The 18772-nt window shown below is 52.4% G+C and overlaps 3 protein-coding genes across 8 annotated transcripts in view; 2 read left to right on the forward strand and 1 right to left on the reverse strand.

Moving 5' to 3' along the window:
* Ints11 (integrator complex subunit 11) overlaps positions 1–4302 on the forward strand; it is an 18962-nt gene extending 14660 nt beyond the window's left edge. For all 3 annotated transcript variants that reach the window (XM_021161631.2, XM_021161633.1, XM_021161632.2), the window contains 13 exons: positions 339–437; positions 518–552; positions 808–946; positions 1364–1428; positions 2068–2257; positions 2386–2469; positions 2702–2791; positions 2875–3037; positions 3125–3232; positions 3318–3379; positions 3454–3596; positions 3666–3795; positions 3895–4302. In XM_021161631.2, coding sequence (XP_021017290.1) covers positions 339–437; positions 518–552; positions 808–946; positions 1364–1428; positions 2068–2257; positions 2386–2469; positions 2702–2791; positions 2875–3037; positions 3125–3232; positions 3318–3379; positions 3454–3596; positions 3666–3795; positions 3895–3960 — 1374 coding nt within the window. In that variant the 3' untranslated portion in view covers positions 3961–4302. The remainder of the gene's footprint in view (positions 1–338; positions 438–517; positions 553–807; positions 947–1363; positions 1429–2067; positions 2258–2385; positions 2470–2701; positions 2792–2874; positions 3038–3124; positions 3233–3317; positions 3380–3453; positions 3597–3665; positions 3796–3894) is intronic.
* Positions 4286–7051, reverse strand: Pusl1 (pseudouridine synthase like 1). 4 transcript variants are annotated; one of them, XM_029475986.1, is made up of 8 exons: positions 7040–7051; positions 6595–6652; positions 6289–6476; positions 5961–6110; positions 5710–5880; positions 4882–4936; positions 4649–4811; positions 4286–4377 (listed from the first exon to the last, which is right to left on the reverse strand). In XM_029475986.1, the coding sequence occupies exons 5-8, from the start codon at positions 5859–5861 to the stop codon at positions 4364–4366; spliced, it is 384 nt and encodes a 127-aa protein (XP_029331846.1). In that variant the 5' UTR covers positions 5862–5880; positions 5961–6110; positions 6289–6476; positions 6595–6652; positions 7040–7051; the 3' UTR covers positions 4286–4363. The 4 variants fall into 4 exon arrangements, with proteins under 4 accessions (XP_029331846.1, XP_021017293.1, XP_029331845.1 ...); XM_021161634.2 differs by lacking the exon at positions 7040–7051 and adding an exon at positions 6882–7002; XM_029475984.1 differs by lacking the exon at positions 7040–7051 and adding an exon at positions 6882–7002 and having other exon boundaries at positions 4295–4377; positions 4718–4811.
* A 30-nt stretch (positions 7052–7081) lies between these two features.
* Acap3 (ArfGAP with coiled-coil, ankyrin repeat and PH domains 3) overlaps positions 7082–18772 on the forward strand; it is a 14815-nt gene continuing 3124 nt past the window's right edge. The window contains exons 1-19 of the mRNA XM_021161630.2: positions 7082–7731; positions 11391–11448; positions 11862–11981; positions 12178–12231; positions 13296–13354; positions 13849–14032; positions 14233–14277; positions 14363–14458; positions 14562–14636; positions 15278–15289; positions 15939–16051; positions 16140–16191; positions 16397–16497; positions 16570–16681; positions 16923–17131; positions 17225–17294; positions 17403–17497; positions 17575–17777; positions 18013–18120. Coding sequence (XP_021017289.1) covers positions 7685–7731; positions 11391–11448; positions 11862–11981; positions 12178–12231; positions 13296–13354; positions 13849–14032; positions 14233–14277; positions 14363–14458; positions 14562–14636; positions 15278–15289; positions 15939–16051; positions 16140–16191; positions 16397–16497; positions 16570–16681; positions 16923–17131; positions 17225–17294; positions 17403–17497; positions 17575–17777; positions 18013–18120 — 1813 coding nt within the window. The 5' untranslated portion in view covers positions 7082–7684. The remainder of the gene's footprint in view (positions 7732–11390; positions 11449–11861; positions 11982–12177; positions 12232–13295; positions 13355–13848; positions 14033–14232; positions 14278–14362; positions 14459–14561; positions 14637–15277; positions 15290–15938; positions 16052–16139; positions 16192–16396; positions 16498–16569; positions 16682–16922; positions 17132–17224; positions 17295–17402; positions 17498–17574; positions 17778–18012; positions 18121–18772) is intronic.

The following is an 18772-nucleotide window of genomic DNA, read 5'->3' on the forward strand; positions in this document are numbered from 1 at the left end:
CACTTTGTAGACCAGGCTGGCCTTGAACTCAGAAATCCGCCTGCCTCTGCCTCCCAAGTGCTGGGATTAAAGGCGTGCACCACCACCATCTATTGAATTCTTAAATTGGGTTCCTGTAGCTCCTAGTTCTAAAATTTCTTTTTTTGTAGTGTGTGGGGTTTATCTGTACTCTTCTAGATCCTTAGATCCTTAACCCGGTTTTGTTTTTACTATGCTGACAACCCTTAAGCCCTAGACTTCTTCTGAGAAACAGGAATTGGCTGGACAGGGTTAAGGTAATCACCTACTTCCTGCTGCCTTCCTGCCCTGCAGGCCTAAGAGCATTCTTTCTTCTGCAGGTGGATGATGAGCTGGAAATCAAGGCATACTATGCAGGCCATGTGCTGGGGGCAGCCATGTTCCAGATTAAAGTGGGCTCGGAGTCTGTGGTCTACACGGTCAGTGGAAATATTTGGTTTGAGTGAATTGCTAGGGGTAGAAAGACAACTTCCTTATTGGAATTTTTTTTTTTTGCCAGGGTGATTATAACATGACCCCAGACCGGCATTTGGGGTAAGTAGGGCTGTATCTCGCTCTGTGGAGGCTTCCTGGGACTTGGTAGCTCTGAGAGGCATCATGGTGGTCACCTAAGTATTCCCATGCAGTGTGGAAGTACTTTTGGAAGTCTGGGCTACAGGCTCATCGTCCCTGTAGTCTCCTCCTAGTATGCTCCCATGATGTTTGACAGGCCATATAGAGGAGCTTATGCTGGGGGCTAATTCTGTAGTCATGAGTCACCCATCATCCCCATTCCTACCTCTGTTCTAGGGCTGCATGGATTGACAAGTGTCGCCCCAACTTGCTCATCACAGAATCCACATATGCTACAACCATCCGAGATTCCAAACGCTGCAGAGAGCGAGATTTCCTAAAGAAAGTTCATGAAACTGTGGAGCGTGGAGGAAAGGTATTGACTGTAGGCAGGCTTTGGGTGTGTGTCCACTTTGGCTACATTCTATAGGCCTCCTAGCGGGCTTTGCTGTTGTACCTTTGGTCAGGGTCCCCGGGTGTGTGTGTGTGTGTGTGTGGGGGGGGGGGTTATTGTTTGTTTGGCACTAAGAAGATAGATTCCAGAGAATCTTCCATTCCCTCATTCTTGCATCCGATGAAGGGCTGATCGTGAGACTCCCACAGTTCCTGCTGTCTCTACATGTAGCTGGGGTACATCCAAATCTGTGGTTCCCAGATGTCTGGTTATTCCTCTGCACTAAGTCATCATTTAACTTATTACCTAGAGTGCAATGAGTATCTTGCTATCTGATGTGATCAGGGAACAGTAGTGTGGCCAGTAGCTCCTACCTGAACCAGCTTCACCTACTCCCAGGTGCTGATCCCTGTGTTTGCGCTGGGCCGAGCACAAGAACTCTGCATCCTGCTGGAGACGTTCTGGTAGGTGCAAACAGGAAAATTCCACTGGTAGGCAGAAAAGGATGGAACAGCCTCCATGTAGGAGAGTAAGTCTCTCATACTACCAGGCACAATAGAACTGTTAAGAAGTACTCTATAGCCGGGCATGGTGGCGCATGCCTTTAATCCTAGCACTCGGGAGGCAGAGGCAGGCGGATTTCTGAGTTCAAGGCCAGCCTGGTCTACAAAGTGAGTTCCAGGATAGCCAGGGCTATACAGAGAAACCCTGTCTGTAAAAAAACAAAAACAAAACAAAGAAATACTCTATGTCTAGGATACAGTACCACTGGCCCTGCTGTCTTGGATGGAGCTATGCATCTGTTGGGACATCTCACTTGAGCCATCGTCTGTTGGCTGTATTGACCAACATATGGTTCATGTGGCTCACCACATGAATACTGAGCCTCCTCACATACCCCTATCACTCCCATGTTTCATGGGTCACACGCTAAAAGGTCTGGCCTGGTGGTCATCAGGGTAGAGACAACACAGGGTTCAGTTCAAGGTACATTGGGCTCAGCCTTGGCCATAGCTACTAAGCTGTGCAGTAGAGGACACATAGGGTACATGTTGCAAGCTAACTCTGGCCTCCACATACTGACTGGGTTGGTGGACACACAGGGAGCGCATGAACCTGAAGGTGCCCATATACTTCTCTACGGGCCTGACAGAGAAAGCCAACCACTACTACAAGCTCTTCATCACCTGGACCAACCAGAAGATCCGGAAGACATTTGTCCAGAGGAACATGTTTGAGTTTAAGCACATCAAAGCCTTTGACCGGACATTTGCTGACAACCCAGGTCCCATGGTAAGACCCTGGCAATCAGCTTCTCCACATCTCCCAGTGGGGCTCTGGGAAAGACTGCTGATCAAAGGTCTGGTGCTTATTATAGCCCTAGGTAAGGTCTACTCTTCTGACCCTTGTCAACCCTGCAGGTTGTGTTTGCCACACCTGGGATGCTGCATGCTGGCCAATCCCTGCAAATCTTCCGAAAATGGGCAGGAAATGAGAAGAACATGGTGAGGGTTTGGGACCAGTTCCCAGGGTGGCTAGGGGGCTCCTTATAGCTTTAGGGAACCTGGAGTACAGAAGAACTGGCCCTTGAACTTTGTATCCTGACCCTATGATGCCGCCAGCAGCCCAGACTGAGCAACTGCCACAGTGGTTGGTTCCCTGAGAATTCACTCCAGGGGTTGTTCCAGGAGGCAGTGTCTATCATGCTAAACAGTTGAACCTCACCTCTGCTTGCAGGTCATCATGCCTGGTTATTGTGTGCAAGGCACTGTGGGCCACAAGATCCTTAGTGGGCAACGTAAACTGGAAATGGAAGGGCGCCAGATGGTGAGTGCCTCCCTGTCCTGGGTTCAGCAGGCCTTTCAGGCTCTTGCTGCTGCTAACTCTGCCTACATCTTGTGATGCCACAGCTGGAGGTAAAGATGCAAGTGGAATACATGTCATTCAGTGCCCATGCTGATGCCAAGGGCATCATGCAACTGGTAGGACAAGCAGAGCCGGAGAGTGTGCTGTTGGTGCATGGCGAAGCCAAGAAGATGGAGTTCCTGAGGCAGAAGATTGAGCAGGAATTCCGTAGGCAGCTGGTGGGCAGGGAAGTCCGGTGGGGCGGTGCAGACACAGCTGGTGGCTGAGACTGAGGCTCTGTACTGCTTTCCTCAGGGGTCAGCTGCTACATGCCAGCCAATGGTGAGACAGTGACGCTGCCCACAAGCCCTAGCATCCCTGTGGGCATCTCCCTGGGATTGCTGAAGCGGGAGATGGTGCAGGGTATGAAGGGCAAACTCTGGGGCATGGGCCGAGGGAGGCAGGTAACTGGTGGCTTGTGTTGATTGCATTATTCTGTTCCTCACAGGACTGTTGCCTGAAGCCAAAAAACCTAGGCTTTTACATGGCACCCTAATTATGAAAGACAGTGTAAGTGTACAAACAGTGGTAGGGTGGGTATTGTGTTCATTACTTTCTGTGACCTGTTTGCCTTTGCCCCACAGAATTTCCGGCTGGTATCCTCAGAGCAAGCCCTCAAGGAGTTGGGCCTGGCAGAGCACCAACTGCGCTTTACCTGCCGTGTGCACCTGCAGGACACACGCAAAGAACAAGAAACAGCTTTACGTGTGTACAGCCATCTCAAGAGGTGCGTCCTGGCCTTTTCCTACCCTCAACAAGCAGGGTGAGGCAGGGGTCTAACTATGCCTCTCCTTAGCACCCTCAAGGACCACTGTGTACAGCATCTCCCCGATGGCTCTGTGACTGTGGAGTCCATTCTAATCCAGGCTGCCGCCCATTCAGAGGACCCTGGTACCAAGGTGCTATTGGTCTCCTGGACTTATCAGGTAAGGAGTACAGGCATCACTATTATTCCTGGAGACCTCACTTCCTTGGTATTGTGTTGTGTTGTTTGTAGTGTTTAACTGTGGTTCCCTTTCTTACAGGATGAAGAGCTGGGAAGCTTTCTCACAACATTGCTCAAAAATGGCCTTCCCCAGGCTCCCAGCTGACACGTATCCACCAGTAATCCACTGCTCTTGTCTCTTGCTGTTCTCCCAGCAGGAGGACCAGGGCTTCGGCTGAGAGGCAGGTGCCCTGAGTAAATGGAGACCATGACTGGATCACAGACCCTGTCCTAGGGATAAGATCAGAATCATAGGCTGGCTAAAGTAATAAACTAGCCATTTTGTTCTCTGTGTCTTTTATTCCTACTCTCTGCCCCAAGAAAACAGGGTTCCTGGGAAAACAGAGAGCCTGGGGAAGTGGTAGCTGCTGGAAGGTAGGCAGGACTGTCAGAGCCCTACATAGCTGTAGATTAATCTCTGCCGAGCACAATAAATGTTGGACAATTATTGTGGCTTCATCTCCACTGTGTACCGTCATCTGGTTTCCACACTGTGGACACCATAGGGTTCAGGATGTAGGACCTATGGATAGACTCTAGGTCAAAATAGAACTCTTACAGAGACCCCACTTATCCCTAAAATCTGACCCAGTGGACCACTTACTCCATGCACCCTGAGGAATCACTGATTCGATCCCTAACTGAAGTCCTCCCTCCCACTGTCATTGGCTTCCCCGCAAGGTGCTTGGATACTCATCTAGTACAATGTGGGGTTTGACTGGATCCAAAAGTCCCCTCCCTTGAGTGAGGACCCAGCTTTGGGAAAGACTCTTTCCAATCCCATCCCCTCTTACCAAAGTTGTTATATAGCACTGACTTCAAGAACAGGCCACGGGCTGGAGCAACTCGAGCCTGATACTTGCCCAAGGGATCTTGACTCTCCAAAATCACTTTCACTTGTGTGGGTGCCAGGATCCCTAGCCCCACAGCCACCAACACAGCTGTCATCCTCCGCACCTGCAGCAGAGAGCTCATTGTCACAGGTGTGTCTACCTGAGCCCATCCTGTAAGGGTTAAGGCAGCCTACCTGTCTATAAAGGAAAGACTGGCTTTCAAACTCCAAGGTCCAGAACTGCAGCCTCCTAGGAACACAGACAGCTTTGAGGTCCAAGCTACAGGGCAGCTTCAGCCAACCTAGCTCACCATGTGGCTTCAGACAAGACAACGATTTATATGCTGGTTTAAAGGCTTATCCATCCAGGGTGGGTTCTTGCCTAGTTGACCACCAGTTCCAGAGGGTGAGCGAGTTTTGCATGACTTACTGGACTCTACATATACCATAAAAGGAAACAATTATATAACAGAGCATTGGTTAGTTTGTGCACAGGAAATATCGATTGCTTTGAGCCTTCATGTTTTGGGGCTACAGTATTTGTGCTGAAGCAAGATATAGCCAGCCCACCTATCAAGATGGAACCTAGGCCATGTGCTCTTGTGCCTGGTCACACCAAAGCCACTTTACCCCTTGGAGCTGGTTCCAGATGTTATGTTCTCAAGGTGAGCGGCTGATTCCTGGTGTTTGAAGCAGAGAACTTAACATAGTCTGTCAAAGTGGAATGGAACTATTAGCTCCAGTGGAATCTTTTCAGAGACTGCCAGAACTTACCTGCTATAAAGAGCTATGGATCTGGCAGGGCCCTCAGAAAGGCAACATTTTCCACCCTGTGCTCCCCAGCTGGCAGAGACCCCACCCAACAGGAAGAAGACACAAGTTTCTGGCTCACCTTCTTACACCCTCTAGGCCCAATGGATGTGCTATATACTATTTAGCATCATCTCATTTTTATTGAGGTATTATGAGTAATTTACCCTGGTGGCCTCTAGTCCTGGCATAGTGAAAGGCTAGTCTTCTCACCTGCTCCCCTGGGGGAGGACAAATGGGCTGGCTGGACCAGGTGACACTGAGACTCTTTGAAGTGTGCGTACAGTATTTGTGACTGGGCTGCCAGCAGACTGGAAGGCACTAAAGTCATGTGTCCCGAGGAGGTGCTGGGCAGCCTCCTGCATGGCTGCCGTATCCAGGTACCTGCAGAGCCAAACGAGCATTGAGGAAGGCCCAGCCAGATGGATGGTGAGCTATTTTCTTCCCATTCTTAGCTCACTCACTCTGTCTGCAGAGCCCAGCATACATTTTGTTCAAACACAGGCAGTTGATTAGGCCAGGAGCAGCCTGTGGCCAGACGATATAGGTAGGTCCTGGAGGTGGCTGCGTGTCGAGCGTGGAAGTCGTTGGGCACTCGGAAGGCCTTCAGTACACTGTGGCAAGTAGATCTGGCTCATCCCAGGAATGAGTATGCCCAACTGTCCACATAGCACTATGGAAATCTCAGCCTCCCACTGGCACTATGGAAATCTCAGCCTCCCACCACAGTGGGGTGCAATGGTAAAAGACAAAAACAAAAAACCCAGAACCATACAAAAACCCCGGGCTCACCGAATGGCCGGGTGCTTCAGGTGGGTGTTGAGGGCCTTGGTCACGACCTCCGGGGAGAAAGGCGACTGACCTGGGCGGCGCTGGATGTCCAGGTGCGCCGCGTTGCTCAGGGCATGCACTCCGGCATCAGTGCGGCTAGAGATGGTGAACCTGACCGGGTCGACAGAGTTCAGCCGCTTGGCAGCCTCCTGCGGGAACCGTACAGGCGGGCTGCCACACCAATGGCCAAAGCCCGTGGAATAGAAGAAGGAGTGTGGGTAGGGGTTGGAGCTGCCACTGCTTCTTCCTCCCCAAACCGGTCCTTACCTCCAGGAAGTTCAGCACCCCAACAGCGCGTGGATTACCCCTCAAGGCCGCAACTCCACTGCGGAGAGAAACAGGAAGGAATTATCTGTAGTGTCTGTGGAAGCTGTCCCGCCAGGGATCTCGGCCCCCAGGCGCGTTCGTTCGGTGCAGGCCAGTGTTCCTAGGCTCCTAAAATTCCGCATCCCGAGACCGAACGCCCAGGCTGCCGATCATACCCCTCCTGGTCACCTCGCGGATTTCCCGCGAGGCTGAGTGGAGAAAGCGGGGGTAACAGCGGGAAAACGTACTTGAAGTCAGTGCCCAAGTACTGGAAGAACACAAGGTAGCGCGCACGCACAGAGCCCACCGCCCCGCAGGAGCCCATATTTGAGCGGCTGGCGGGCGGGGCGGTTGCACGTGGCCGGCGGTCGACCCTGCCCAGCTGTGACGGCGCCTGCGCACTTACTCGGTCCACCCCGCCTGAATGGAGAAACGGAGGCGGAACCAAGCTTAGGGAGCGGATGCGAAGTGCTGTCCTCTAGACCCGACTATATTTACTGTCCTCAGGCCTCACAGGGGCGAGATGATGGGTTGCTTCCGCACAAGTGACCTTAATTCGTTCACTCCTGATCTCCCCGCCGCCGTCCCGGAATGTGTCCGTCTGCAGCATTCCAGCCGAGTGTTCCCAAATGTAGTTTTTGTAAACTCTCTGAGGTTCACCACCGCAGTGATGCCTGAAGTGGGAGAGCCGTGCCCTTCCCTTTCCCGCGACCGAGCCAAACCACTCCGAAGCCCAACTGCCGAGGCCGGCCCAGCTCCCAGACCCCGGTGGCTGAGGACAGAGGGCAGTGACATGCAAGGGGATGCAGCGGCGCTTTTAGCGACGCTCCCCGGAGGTGACAGCGGGTGGTGCAGGCAGAGGCTGACTTTGGCGACGCTCCCCAGCGGTGACAGGCGGGGCGGGGCCGCGGCGCGCCGGCCTCATACCGAGGCGGGCAGGCGGGCGGGCGCGGAGCGCAGCTCAGCGCGGGCGCAACGTACGGTCTACGGGCCGGGGATGCCGCTCGACGCGCCTTGGTCCTCGGTACAGTGAGCACCGCTCACCGCAGCCATGACGGTAGAGTTCGAGGAATGCATCAAGGACTCGCCGCGCTTCAGGTGTGCTGCGGGCCTGGGGTAGGGCGCGGGCGGGGATGGGGAGCCGCCTTTGTGCCGGAGGCGGGCAAGGGGTGTCCAGCATGGTGACCGCTCCAAGTCCACCTGGACGGAGCAGAAGACCTGGCACGAACAAACCGGCGGGAGCCGGAGTCGCGGTCCCCTAGCTGCGCAGCTCCGCCTCCGGCCTCGGGGGACCGGAACAAAAGACTCCCCTGTACTGATCACCTCGCGCGCGGGGGTGAGTGTTCAGACTGCCTTGGGCAGCTGTGTGTCACTGGGCATTTGCGTCCAGTGCCATCTCTAGAACTGTCCACCCTTCTTTGTGTGTATGCTCTGGTGTGCCACAAGTACTGGGCTCCTCCTTGGCCCTGTAGTCCAGTTCTGGCTAGGATTGTCTGGCACCCTGCTTGGTCTCTATCTTGATCCGTATGTCCAGAGAAGTGTATGGGTGCAACCAGCTGGAGCCATCAAGGCCTGAGATAGACACCTTGGGGAGAGTTAACGGATGTATGAGTGACCCAGGAGCCTGAAGGGGTAGAGGCTGTAGGGATGAGGAAGTCGTGTTTAGGTTTCCAGGCCTTTAGGTATGGGCCTTATTCACCTATGGGTTTGTTTCTTTTATTTTTCCTGGAATACACTCATGCACATCTGTGTGAACCACATGGCCACACAGATATACATCTGTTTCATTGAGTGGCATTTGGCAGACAGTAATGGTGTACATCCTATGTGTCATTTGAAATTGCAGACCTTCATGAGGTGTCCCACCTCTGTATGTGCATACACACACACACACACACACACACGGGGGGGGGGAGCATGTTCTGCCACTCTGCTCCTCCTTTGGTGCACATGAATGTGTGGGTGAGCTGTGATACGGAGTTGGTGTGCTTGATGCATGCACATAGCCTAGTGTGGATGGACACGTGTGTACATCTCTGTGGATTCATGAGCCGTGTTTGCCATGCTACTACTAGACACATGTTAATGTATGAAGGTGTGTGTTTTAGTGTGCACTGTATCCCTGGAACACATGTCTGCATGCCCTGTGCTAATACATGTATGCATGTTTATGTATAAGCATGTTTCATGCCTTTGCACGTGTGAGCTTGACCGAATATGTACATGAGTGCTGGGCTTCTGAAGGCCTACCTCAGCAGTCCAGCTCTTTGCAAAACCACCTTGCAAGATAGTCAGCCAGAAACACCTTGGAGCGTTAGAGTTTGCCAAGAGTGTCCACTGACTATAGGGGGCTTAAAGCAGTCGACTATGCTTTCCTGTTTTCTATTGAGAGGAGTAGTCTGAGAGCCTCTGATACCCCACAGTTCTGCATCCATGCTTGGTAGGAATCTTAGCCAAGGTCTCAGTGCATGGAACTGGGCCCCAGTTGAAGCACTCTCATTTTTGCCCTTACCCCTTTCTGCAAAGCCTTGGCTCTACCCTGCATTGTACAGGGGTTTGGGCCTAAGCAGAAATCCACTCACCTCTAGCCCTTCTTTGCCACAGCCAGCCAGTTGGACTTGTGGGGCTGCAGTAGGTGTGGCAGCTAGCTGCCTAGGCTTAACATCATTTCTTCTGGTGGAGGAGGGGAATGCTGGGGATGATTCTCTGGACATTGGTCTTGGGGTGATGGAACCTGGCTTGGTGGTTTGGGGTGGGCTGTGATTGGATGAGTTTGAAGGGTACCTTGTCTACTCTAAGCTGTTACTGAAGTTATAACTTGATCTTTCTGGCCAAGAACCTTTAGGTGAGGCAGGGTGGGGCTGTCTGAAGGATGTGGAAGTGAGGTGGAGCCTAGACCCAAACCTGGAAACGTTGGTAGTTTTGCTTTGGGACTCTTGGCCTAGAATAAGGGCTTGTGACAGCCTTAGGAATGTCTCATAGTCCCTGAAGCTGTGGGTGGGGGTGCAGGGGAGCCCCGGAAGAGAAGCCAGCCCAGCCTTGGCTGCAAGCCCTTCCCTGGGTGGGGCTTCAAGCGCTGAGTCATGGCTTTGGTGAGGGGGCTCCTCCCCAACCTTCAAGCTGCTGAGGAAGTCCCTGGCTGGCAAAAAATAGGCATAGGGCAGGAGGGGATGCCTCAGGTCCTTGGCTGAGGAAGGGAGTGCTGAGAGACTCCTAGGACAGAATGCTGTCCCCCTTGAGCTTGTACTAACTGCCCACTATGTTCCCCTGTCCCTGTGAATACAAATGCCAGCTCCTGCTGCAGCCCCTCCCAGTTTCTGGCTCCCTGGCCAGCTGCAGCTCTCCATGCAGCTGTCTGGGCTGTCAGGCCTGCTTGGGGAAGCCCTGAATTGGTCTCTCCTAGGCAGATAGTTACATCTGTGTTCTGGAACTTCTGGCTCTCATAGTAGCCAGAATCCTGGAACAGAGCCTCCTGTGGTAGCCTGTGTTAGGCTTAGATAAAGGACGTTCCCTCTCCCCCCCCCCCCCCAAGCCGGACAGGCTGTGCAGCACGGTTCACTCCGATGCTGCAGCTCTGTTCCTGTCCCTTCTGTGCTTTAGGATTCACGGTGCCTAAGCCCTTAAGAAGGGATGAGGCCGATGGCCAGGACCTTCGAGGGTTCGTGGCTAGGGCAGCCTGGCCATTTCAGCCCCAGGTTCTAAATGAAACTGTGTTTCAGCCACTATGCTTCTCACGCCCTTTACCCAGGAGAAACTCTAGAACAGGTCTTTCTCCTTTCCTTTCTAAAGAGTCGGGCAGAAAGGGGTAAGGAGCTGCTAGAACTAATTGGTTTCCCCTCTGACACCCAACCCCCAGCCCGTGGAAGTCTTGTTCCTAGAGGTCTGTCTAAACCTTCGGCCTATTTTGTTCCCAAGGTACCTCTTCCCTTGCAGGCCAGATGGGCCTAGCTCACCAGCTGAGCTGGTTGTATGAGGTGGGGGACTGCTGGGAGCCTGCCCTTATTTCCTTATTTCCTGTTCCCAAGTTGGAGTTAGGGGGGGGTGCAGTCACGTGCCTGATCCATCTGCCTTTGGCTTCCGGGGATTCTCCCAGGCTTCTCTTGGTGATGTCATCATTAACTCCTCCCTCCCCAGGGCATCTTCTTTATCAGGCTGGATTGGTGAGAATGAGCTCTAAGGAGACCTGATGATCCATCTCTTCTTCTGACTAGACTGAGCTGAGCTGTATGGAGTCTTGAGGTTGAGAGAGATGGAGTTTGAGGTCTCTTGGCTGATGGTTCATAACCAACTGTTTTAGGGTCATCTAGCTGCAGGCCAAATTGGCCTGCAGTTGAAGCAAAGAAGTAAGGGACCAGGCTCTTTTCAGTGAGAAGGGGCTGTCCAGATGGAGTCAAAGCTCAACTCTGAGCCCCAGAGAGGACTATCATGGGCACCAACACCACATCATGAGACTTCAGCATTATTGTGCTTAGGAAATATGGACATGTTAACCCTTGGCTCATGGGGCATAGTTATACTGTAGTGTGTGTGTATGTGATATCATGTGGTAGCCCATGTGGCAAGAGCGGGTGGCTTCAGCCTGCTCTGGGTAGCTCCAAAGTGCTGGACCTGGGTCCCAGTTATGTCCATCGGGCAGGAAAGGTGTTTACCGCTCTCAGCCTCAGTTTCCTGGAGCCCCATTCTGGCAACAAAACCCCTGGGGGGATGCAACAGAAAATTAAACTCCAACTGATCTAACCACCCAATTCTTGTTGCAGGGCAACTATCGATGAGGTAGAAACAGATGTGGTTGAGATTGAGGCTAAACTGGACAAGGTAAGAGACAGAGCTGGTGGTACATAGAGTGCCCAACACTACTGTGCACACTCCAAGCCCAGCCTGGATGACTATGGGATGACTATGGGATGACTCCAGGTATAGCTGCCTGTGTCTGAGATGCCTATTGGTTGGAAAACAGCTGCTGTGTTTGCTGTGCCTAGTGTGATGGGGAGGGGAACACCAATCTCTCCTTCTAGATGATCCTCTGAATACCATGTAGATGATAGAGTCTGTCCCTAGCCCTGAACTGAAGAGGGGCAGCTATGTCTGGATGTTAATGGGCCTGAGTTAAATTCTGGCTGTTCCTGGCTGAAAGTGTATCCTCTCTGGCCTGGCCTTGTGGCAGATCTGAGTTACCAGCTTGGAGAAACTGTCAGGCCCTCATTTTGCCCATTCTGTCCCACTTGTAGCTGGTCAAACTGTGCAGTGGCATGATCGAAGCCGGCAAAGCCTATGTCACCACCAACAGGCTCTTTGTGAGCGGCGTCCGAGACCTGTCTCAGCAGTGCCAGGGTGACACCGTCATCTCGGTGAGGCACCAGTATGGTGTGGTGGGGGAAGGGAGAAAGCCCCCTAAGGGGTGTCTAGATCATGAGCATTGGGTGGTCTGCGCTCTTCTTCAGTACATCTAACCCTAACCTGTGGGCAGAGAAAGTCTTTAGGGACTTGAAGGAGATACTACCTACATGGTCACCCCATTGTGAACTTCCCCTTACTTTTCTTAAGGAATGTCTGCAGAGGTTTGGAGACAGCCTACAGGAGATGGTCAACTATCACACGGTGAGCCCCATGGGGAACGTGAGGTTTCCACTTCTATCTGAAAATATGCTATGTATCTCAAAGGCTCTGCCTAGACAAGAGTAAAGCTGACTGGTTCTTAGGTAGCATGGCCATGAGTGAGAAAAGCCATGTTCTGCTCTTTAACCTATAGTCATGGTAGCAACCCCAAGTCTATAAATCAGTGTGAGGGATGTTTTGCAGGGGGACTACCATGTCCCCAGCTGTGACCAGACTATGTCCTAAGGCAGAAGAGGCAGTACACAACTTTGACCTGAAATTAGCGGGGTGTGGTAGAGCCTTGGAAGTTTCTTCTTTACCCCAAGTTGGGCAGAGCTTTCCATCCCAGGACAACTTATTTCTGCATGTCAGCCTCACTGCTATCCAGGCAGGGTGTGGTAACCTCATAAGGCCCCAGTGTTGATGTGAGTAGACACATACAACATGCCAAGTCTCAGTGCAGTAGGGGTAGACCATGGCCTGGGAACTAGCATCCCAGACTAAACAAGGAGTCTTCATTTGGCCAGACCAGGGGAATCTCAGAAATTAAACAGCTTGGGATAGTTCATCCTGGCAGCTACCAGTCTGTCTTTCTACCCCTGATCTGGCTCAGCCTTCCTCCATGTGTCATTGTGGGTCAGGAATATGTGTGTGGGCTGATAGGAAATCATGTTAGTTCATCAGTGGTTCCAGTCAACTACTACCTTCCCCAAGCTAGGCCCTATGGGAACTCTCTGCTCTGAGTTCTTCTTGTTGCTGGTAATCAGCCTTGAGGCCACCCATGCAGATATCGAAGGTGGAGTTTAGAAGCCTGCCTGCCATCACATTGGTCTCCAGACTGGCTAAGAGCCAGGTGGGAAGATGAGCAAGTGGCTACAGCTGTTACCTCTGGCCCCCAAGAGGCCACCCTGGTACATGGCAGGCTCTACCTAGTGTTTTCTGTAGAGAGCTGGGGCCCAGGAAGAGATGGGCAGGGATCCCAATTCTCACCTGGTAGGTGATGGGACTTTGTCTTCGGGGCCCTGTTGGTAGTGACCCTACTAACCTTCACTCTGCCTTTATCCCAGATCCTGTTTGACCAGGCACAGAGATCGGTGCGGCAGCAGCTCCACAACTTTGTCAAAGAGTAAGTGACCAGAATCAGAAGCCCCCAGCCCCATAGCCAAGTGCCATGGTGAAAGTTGAATTCCATATTCCATCTTCAGGATAAGAAGGGCAGCAGGTCCTTGGCCAAGGATTCAAGCTGTCAGGGGCCTTTGCCCTCTGACAGGAGGTTCAACCAACAGGGGCAAAGACAGGGAGATGGGATGGACAGGCGAGGGTGGAATTGTAGTTTATCCCCATACCCTAGAGGAGATGCAGGTTGACTGACATTTGGCACATGAACTGGAGTCTAGAGTAGACAGGCTGGTGAGGGGGCTGGCGAATCCTAGAGCAGGGAAGAGGGAAGAAAATGTTTGGTAGAATCCAGGAGAGGGGGATAAGGAAAATGACCCTGCTCAGGAGCCACTGGGGGATATGTGGTAAGAGAGAAAGAGAGAGAGCCCAGAATATCTAAAACATACTATGCACTCCTTTTCTGACCTCTGATTCTTGGCATCTATATTGGCTGGCACCCAGGGATGTGCGGAAGTTCAAAGAGACAAAGAAGCAGTTTGACAAAGTGCGAGAGGACATGGAGTTGTCCTTGGTGAGGAATGCCCAAGCCCCAAGGCACCGGCCCCATGAAGTAGAGGAGGCCACAGGTGCCCTCACTCTCACCCGGAAGTGCTTCCGCCACTTGGCACTGGACTATGTGCTCCAGGTTAGCTGTGGGGCAGCAGAGATGTGACTTGTCCAATGGGTAGGGATGATAACCCAGCAAAGCCTGGAGGTAGGGTAGTCAGTAGGGGGCAGAGGCTTTGAGGGTTTTAGAACTATAAGCGGTCCAGGTGGGTTCTGGAAATGTACAGGCCATAGGCTTCTGGGCCCTGACACCTGCTATGTTTGCTCTTCCTCTGGCAGATCAATGTCCTCCAGGCCAAGAAGAAGTTTGAAATCTTAGATTCTGTGAGTGCTTGTGTTGGGGGATGCCCATGGGCATTGTTTGAGCAGTGGAAGCTCGGTCTTACTTGGGCTCTACTCTCACTCGCAGATGCTGTCTTTCATGCATGCCCAGTACAGCTTCTTCCAGCAGGGATATAGCCTTCTACATCAGCTGGACCCCTACATGAAGAAGCTGGCAACTGAGGTGAGTCTACAGGAGTGGCTCAGTGACTGAGCCTTTGGTGGGGGGCTCCTGGTTGAGGTCTTAGGAAGGGGTCTACTGCCCCCCTGTGATGCTCTCCCCACAGTTGGACCAGCTTGTGATCGACTCTGCAGTGGAAAAGCGAGAGATGGAGCGCAAGCATGCTGCCATCCAGCAACGGGTGAGGCCCTAACTATGGGAGAACGTCATTAAAGGCCATTACTTCACACCTCTGATCTGGGGCACCAGGAGACAGGCCCACAAACTCTACCCTTATTCCCAAGACTAGCCACTTGCTACCTATTAGGCCTTGTAGCAACTGCCAGCTGAATCTGCTCTACTGCAGCAGAGGGAGGGGCTCTGTCTTTAAGGGCATCAATATAGTGAGCCTGATAGATGGAGGGGCTGGAGCTGGGACCTGGAACCTCACTCCTTAGAGCAGTGGTTCTTAGCCTTCCTAATGCTGTAATCCTTTAATACAGTTCCTCATGTTGTGGTGACCCCCAGCCATAACATTATTTCATTGCTACTGTAATTTTGTTATGGATTGTAATTTAAATGTAATGTAAATTATAATATAGACATCTGATATACAAGATATCTGATATGTGACTCCCAAAGAGGTCATGACCCACAGGTTGAGATTAGTTGTTGGCTTTTTCTGGGGCCTTTGCTCAACTGCTGGACAGTGGTCCCAACTACCCTCCCCACAGAGCAGAGATTGGCTGCAGTGGGATAAAAGAACCTAACAGTGTTTGGAAGTAGGGTCATCATTCACTGATTCTCTCTTTCTCTTTTTCCTCCCGCTTGCTTGGGTTTCAGACACTCCTGCAGGTAAGAGAACTGAACTCTGGGTTATACACATGGGGCTATTCAGCCCTCCCCCCCCTTTCTGGGGTGTTTCAGCACCGAGGACACCTCCCTACCTCAGTGTTCCTGCTGCATTTTGGGAGGAACCTGTAGTCCAGCTCCTTGCTGGCACCAGCAAGATAAATCTAGCCAGTCCCCCTACAGAAATGGTGGCAGCTGTGTCTTCCTTCCCCTGCTCGGGCTGAGAGCAGGTGATAAGGTCTTCCTTCTACTGGCCTGGCCTGCCAGACAACAGGACACACAGGACACCCAAGGCTCTCTGGCTTCTGAATGGAGCTCTGTCAGGCAGCTGGAGAAGGTCCAGCTGGCAAAATGCATGAAACACTTAGAATGGCGGGCGGGGGGCAGGGAATGCAGCTTCCTTCCTGATCATAGCCTGCTTGTTCCTACAAGCTTAGTAGTGGGGGATGGAGTACTCAGGACCAGCTGTGAACACAAGGGATCTTCCCATAGTGTCTTTGGACAAAGGGCCTTGCTTGGTCAGGAAATTGTTGTGGTGGACAGAGCTTCCCTGAGCATGTGCCTCACTTTAGCTTTTTGTTTGGGGTGGGCTTGGGAGGAGATGGGTCCTCAAGGATGGGCGCTCCCCAAGGGCCAGCTCTGTCTTCCTTAGGATTTTTCCTATGATGAACCCAAAGTGGAGTTTGATGTGGATGCACCAAGTGGTGTGGTAATGGAGGGCTATCTCTTCAAGAGAGCCAGCAATGCCTTCAAGACATGGAACCGGTAAGGGCCTTCCTCAGACAGGGCTGAGGGCAGACTGGATGTGGAGCCAGCTCTGCCTGACCTCCCGTCTCCCATCCTCCTCACTCAGACGGTGGTTCTCCATTCAAAACAGCCAGCTGGTCTACCAGAAGAAACTCAAGGTATTCTGGGGGACAGGGTCACTTTTGGGCAGACCCCATCCAGACTATGGGCCAGGCTGCTTAGTAGATAATTGGCACAGGGCTGAGGATACAAACAGGCACTGAGTCCAAAAGGTCAGGGGGGCAGGGAGTTTGAGACACATTGCTTGAGTCTAAGATAAAGGAAAAAATGGGTATGAGAGTGACAAGCTTGTACTGCCCACAGGATGCACTGACTGTGGTGGTAGATGACCTACGCCTATGCTCTGTGAAACCATGTGAGGACATTGAACGGAGGTTCTGCTTTGAAGTTGTGTCACCTACCAAGTGAGGAGGCCCAGCCCCAGGAAGGGTTGGGGAAAGCCTTGCTTACCCAGGCTGACCAGCTCCTCCCTACAGGAGCTGTATGCTGCAGGCTGACTCCGAGAAGCTGCGACAGGCTTGGGTTCAAGCTGTGCAGGCTAGCATCGCCTCTGCCTACCGGGAAAGTCCAGATAGCTGCTACAGTGAGGTGCACTGCTTCTCTGCTTCCACATGTGTATATGTACCTCAGAGACAGCTCTTGTAGGCTACATTCATGCTTGTGCAGGCAATTTGTGCATGTGTGTATGTGCAGTGTTTGCATGTGTATACATGCATGCAGATTTGTGTTTGAGGGGCCCTAGCCTGTGCTGACCCTTCTAACTGGGGGTCTTCTGGGGAGTTGAGACAAGCTCCTGAAGGGCTGAGTGGCTCTTCACACCATCCACCAGAGGCTGGACCGTACAGCATCGCCATCAACAAGTAGCATTGATTCCACCACGGACTCTCGGGAGCGTGGAGTCAAGGGCGAGAGCGTGCTGCAGCGTGTGCAGAGTGTGGCTGGCAACAGCCAGTGTGGCGACTGTGGCCAGCCAGATCCCCGCTGGGCCAGCATCAACTTGGGTGTGCTGCTCTGTATTGAGTGCTCAGGCATCCACAGGTAGTCAGTCCTTCTTGACTCTGACTGGACAGGGCTGGCTGAGGTTCTGGATAGAGCCACACTTTGGTCCATTTCTCTCCTCTTTCTGTCTAGGAGCTTGGGTGTCCACTGCTCTAAGGTACGATCCCTGACACTGGATTCCTGGGAGCCAGAGCTACTAAAGGTGTGTGAAAGGCTCTTGAAGATGAAGCCTGCTGGAGCCCCAAGGAGTCATGGGTAGGATTTAGGTCTTTGAACTTGGACTAACATCCACATACACTGTGCCCCACAGCTGATGTGTGAGCTTGGAAACAGCACCATGAACCAGATCTATGAAGCCCAGTGTGAGGGCCCAGGCGTTAGGAAACCCACAGCCAGTAGTTCCAGGTGAGGTTGAGGGCAGCCAGCTTGGCTTTGGGAGTCCCAAGCCTGTGGATGCAGTCTCATGTTCACCTCTGGTCCAGGCAGGACAAAGAGGCATGGATCAAGGACAAATATGTTGAAAAGAAGTTTCTACGGAAGTTGACTTCTGCACCAGCCCGGGAACCTCCAAGACGCTGGAGGGCACAGAAGTGCCAGCGCCCTCACAGCTCCCCCCACGCCCCCACTACCCGCCGCAAGGTCCGGCTTGAGCCCGTCCTGCCCTCCGTCGCTGCTTTGTCCTCAGGTGGGAGGGCTGCCAGAAGCTGCACCTGAGCTCATGTACCTGGGCAGGTTTGGGGATAGGCTCAGTGCAGCCCTGGAAAGAGCCACCAACCCTCAATGTTACGGTGGGGCTGGGTAGGCTGGAAGCAGGGCTTCACAGGGGCACCTTGGAGCTCTGCCTGTCTCAGCACAACCTGAGGTATTTCCCCAATCCTAGCCTCAGTTTCTCCATCTGAACGTGTGCCCTATCCCTGCAGCTGCTACTATGGAGCGCAAGTTCCGCCGAGACTCCCTCTTCTGCCCTGATGAGCTGGACTCCCTCTTCTCCTACTTTGATGCAGGGGCTGCTGGGGCTGGTCCACGCAGTGAGTGCTGTGAGCGAGTCCCTTCCCATGCTCTGTGTCCCCCAAGGGCCATATCCCACCCTCAGCCAAGTAACATGAGAGAAATGACCGGGCTCCTCTACAACTGTAGATGACATTCAAGAACTTGATGAGACAGGACAGGGTGGTGATGCCACAGAGGGTCAAGACTGGAAAAACACCCAAAGGGAAAAAGAAAAAGTTCTCACCTTTTGGGTCTCTACTCCTTTGGGTTCACACATCAGATATCTTGAGTATCAGATATTTACATCATGATTCATAACTAGCAAAATTATAGTTATAAAATAGCAATGAAATAATTTTATAGGTAGGAGAGGTCAGTCACCACAACACGAGGAACTGTATTAAAGGGCTTCAGCATTAGGAATGTTGAGAATCACTGGGGTAGAGTTACCTTGATCACCAATTTGGGGTTGAGCACACAATTGTCAATAATTTGTGGAAGCCAGGCATGATGCATTTACACCTATAACTCAACACTCAGAGGCTGAGACAGGGGGATTGTAATGGATTCAAGGCCGTCCTGTGCTAAATAGTGAATCTGAGGCCATCCTGGGTACATTTGTAAGGTCATCTCTCAGGAAAAAAAAAAGTGTGAAGTGTGACGTGTGTGTGTGTGTGTGTGTGTGTGTGT

This window comes from Mus caroli, chromosome 4, assembly GCF_900094665.2.
Source record: "Mus caroli chromosome 4, CAROLI_EIJ_v1.1, whole genome shotgun sequence".
Taxonomy (NCBI): domain Eukaryota; kingdom Metazoa; phylum Chordata; class Mammalia; order Rodentia; family Muridae; genus Mus; species Mus caroli.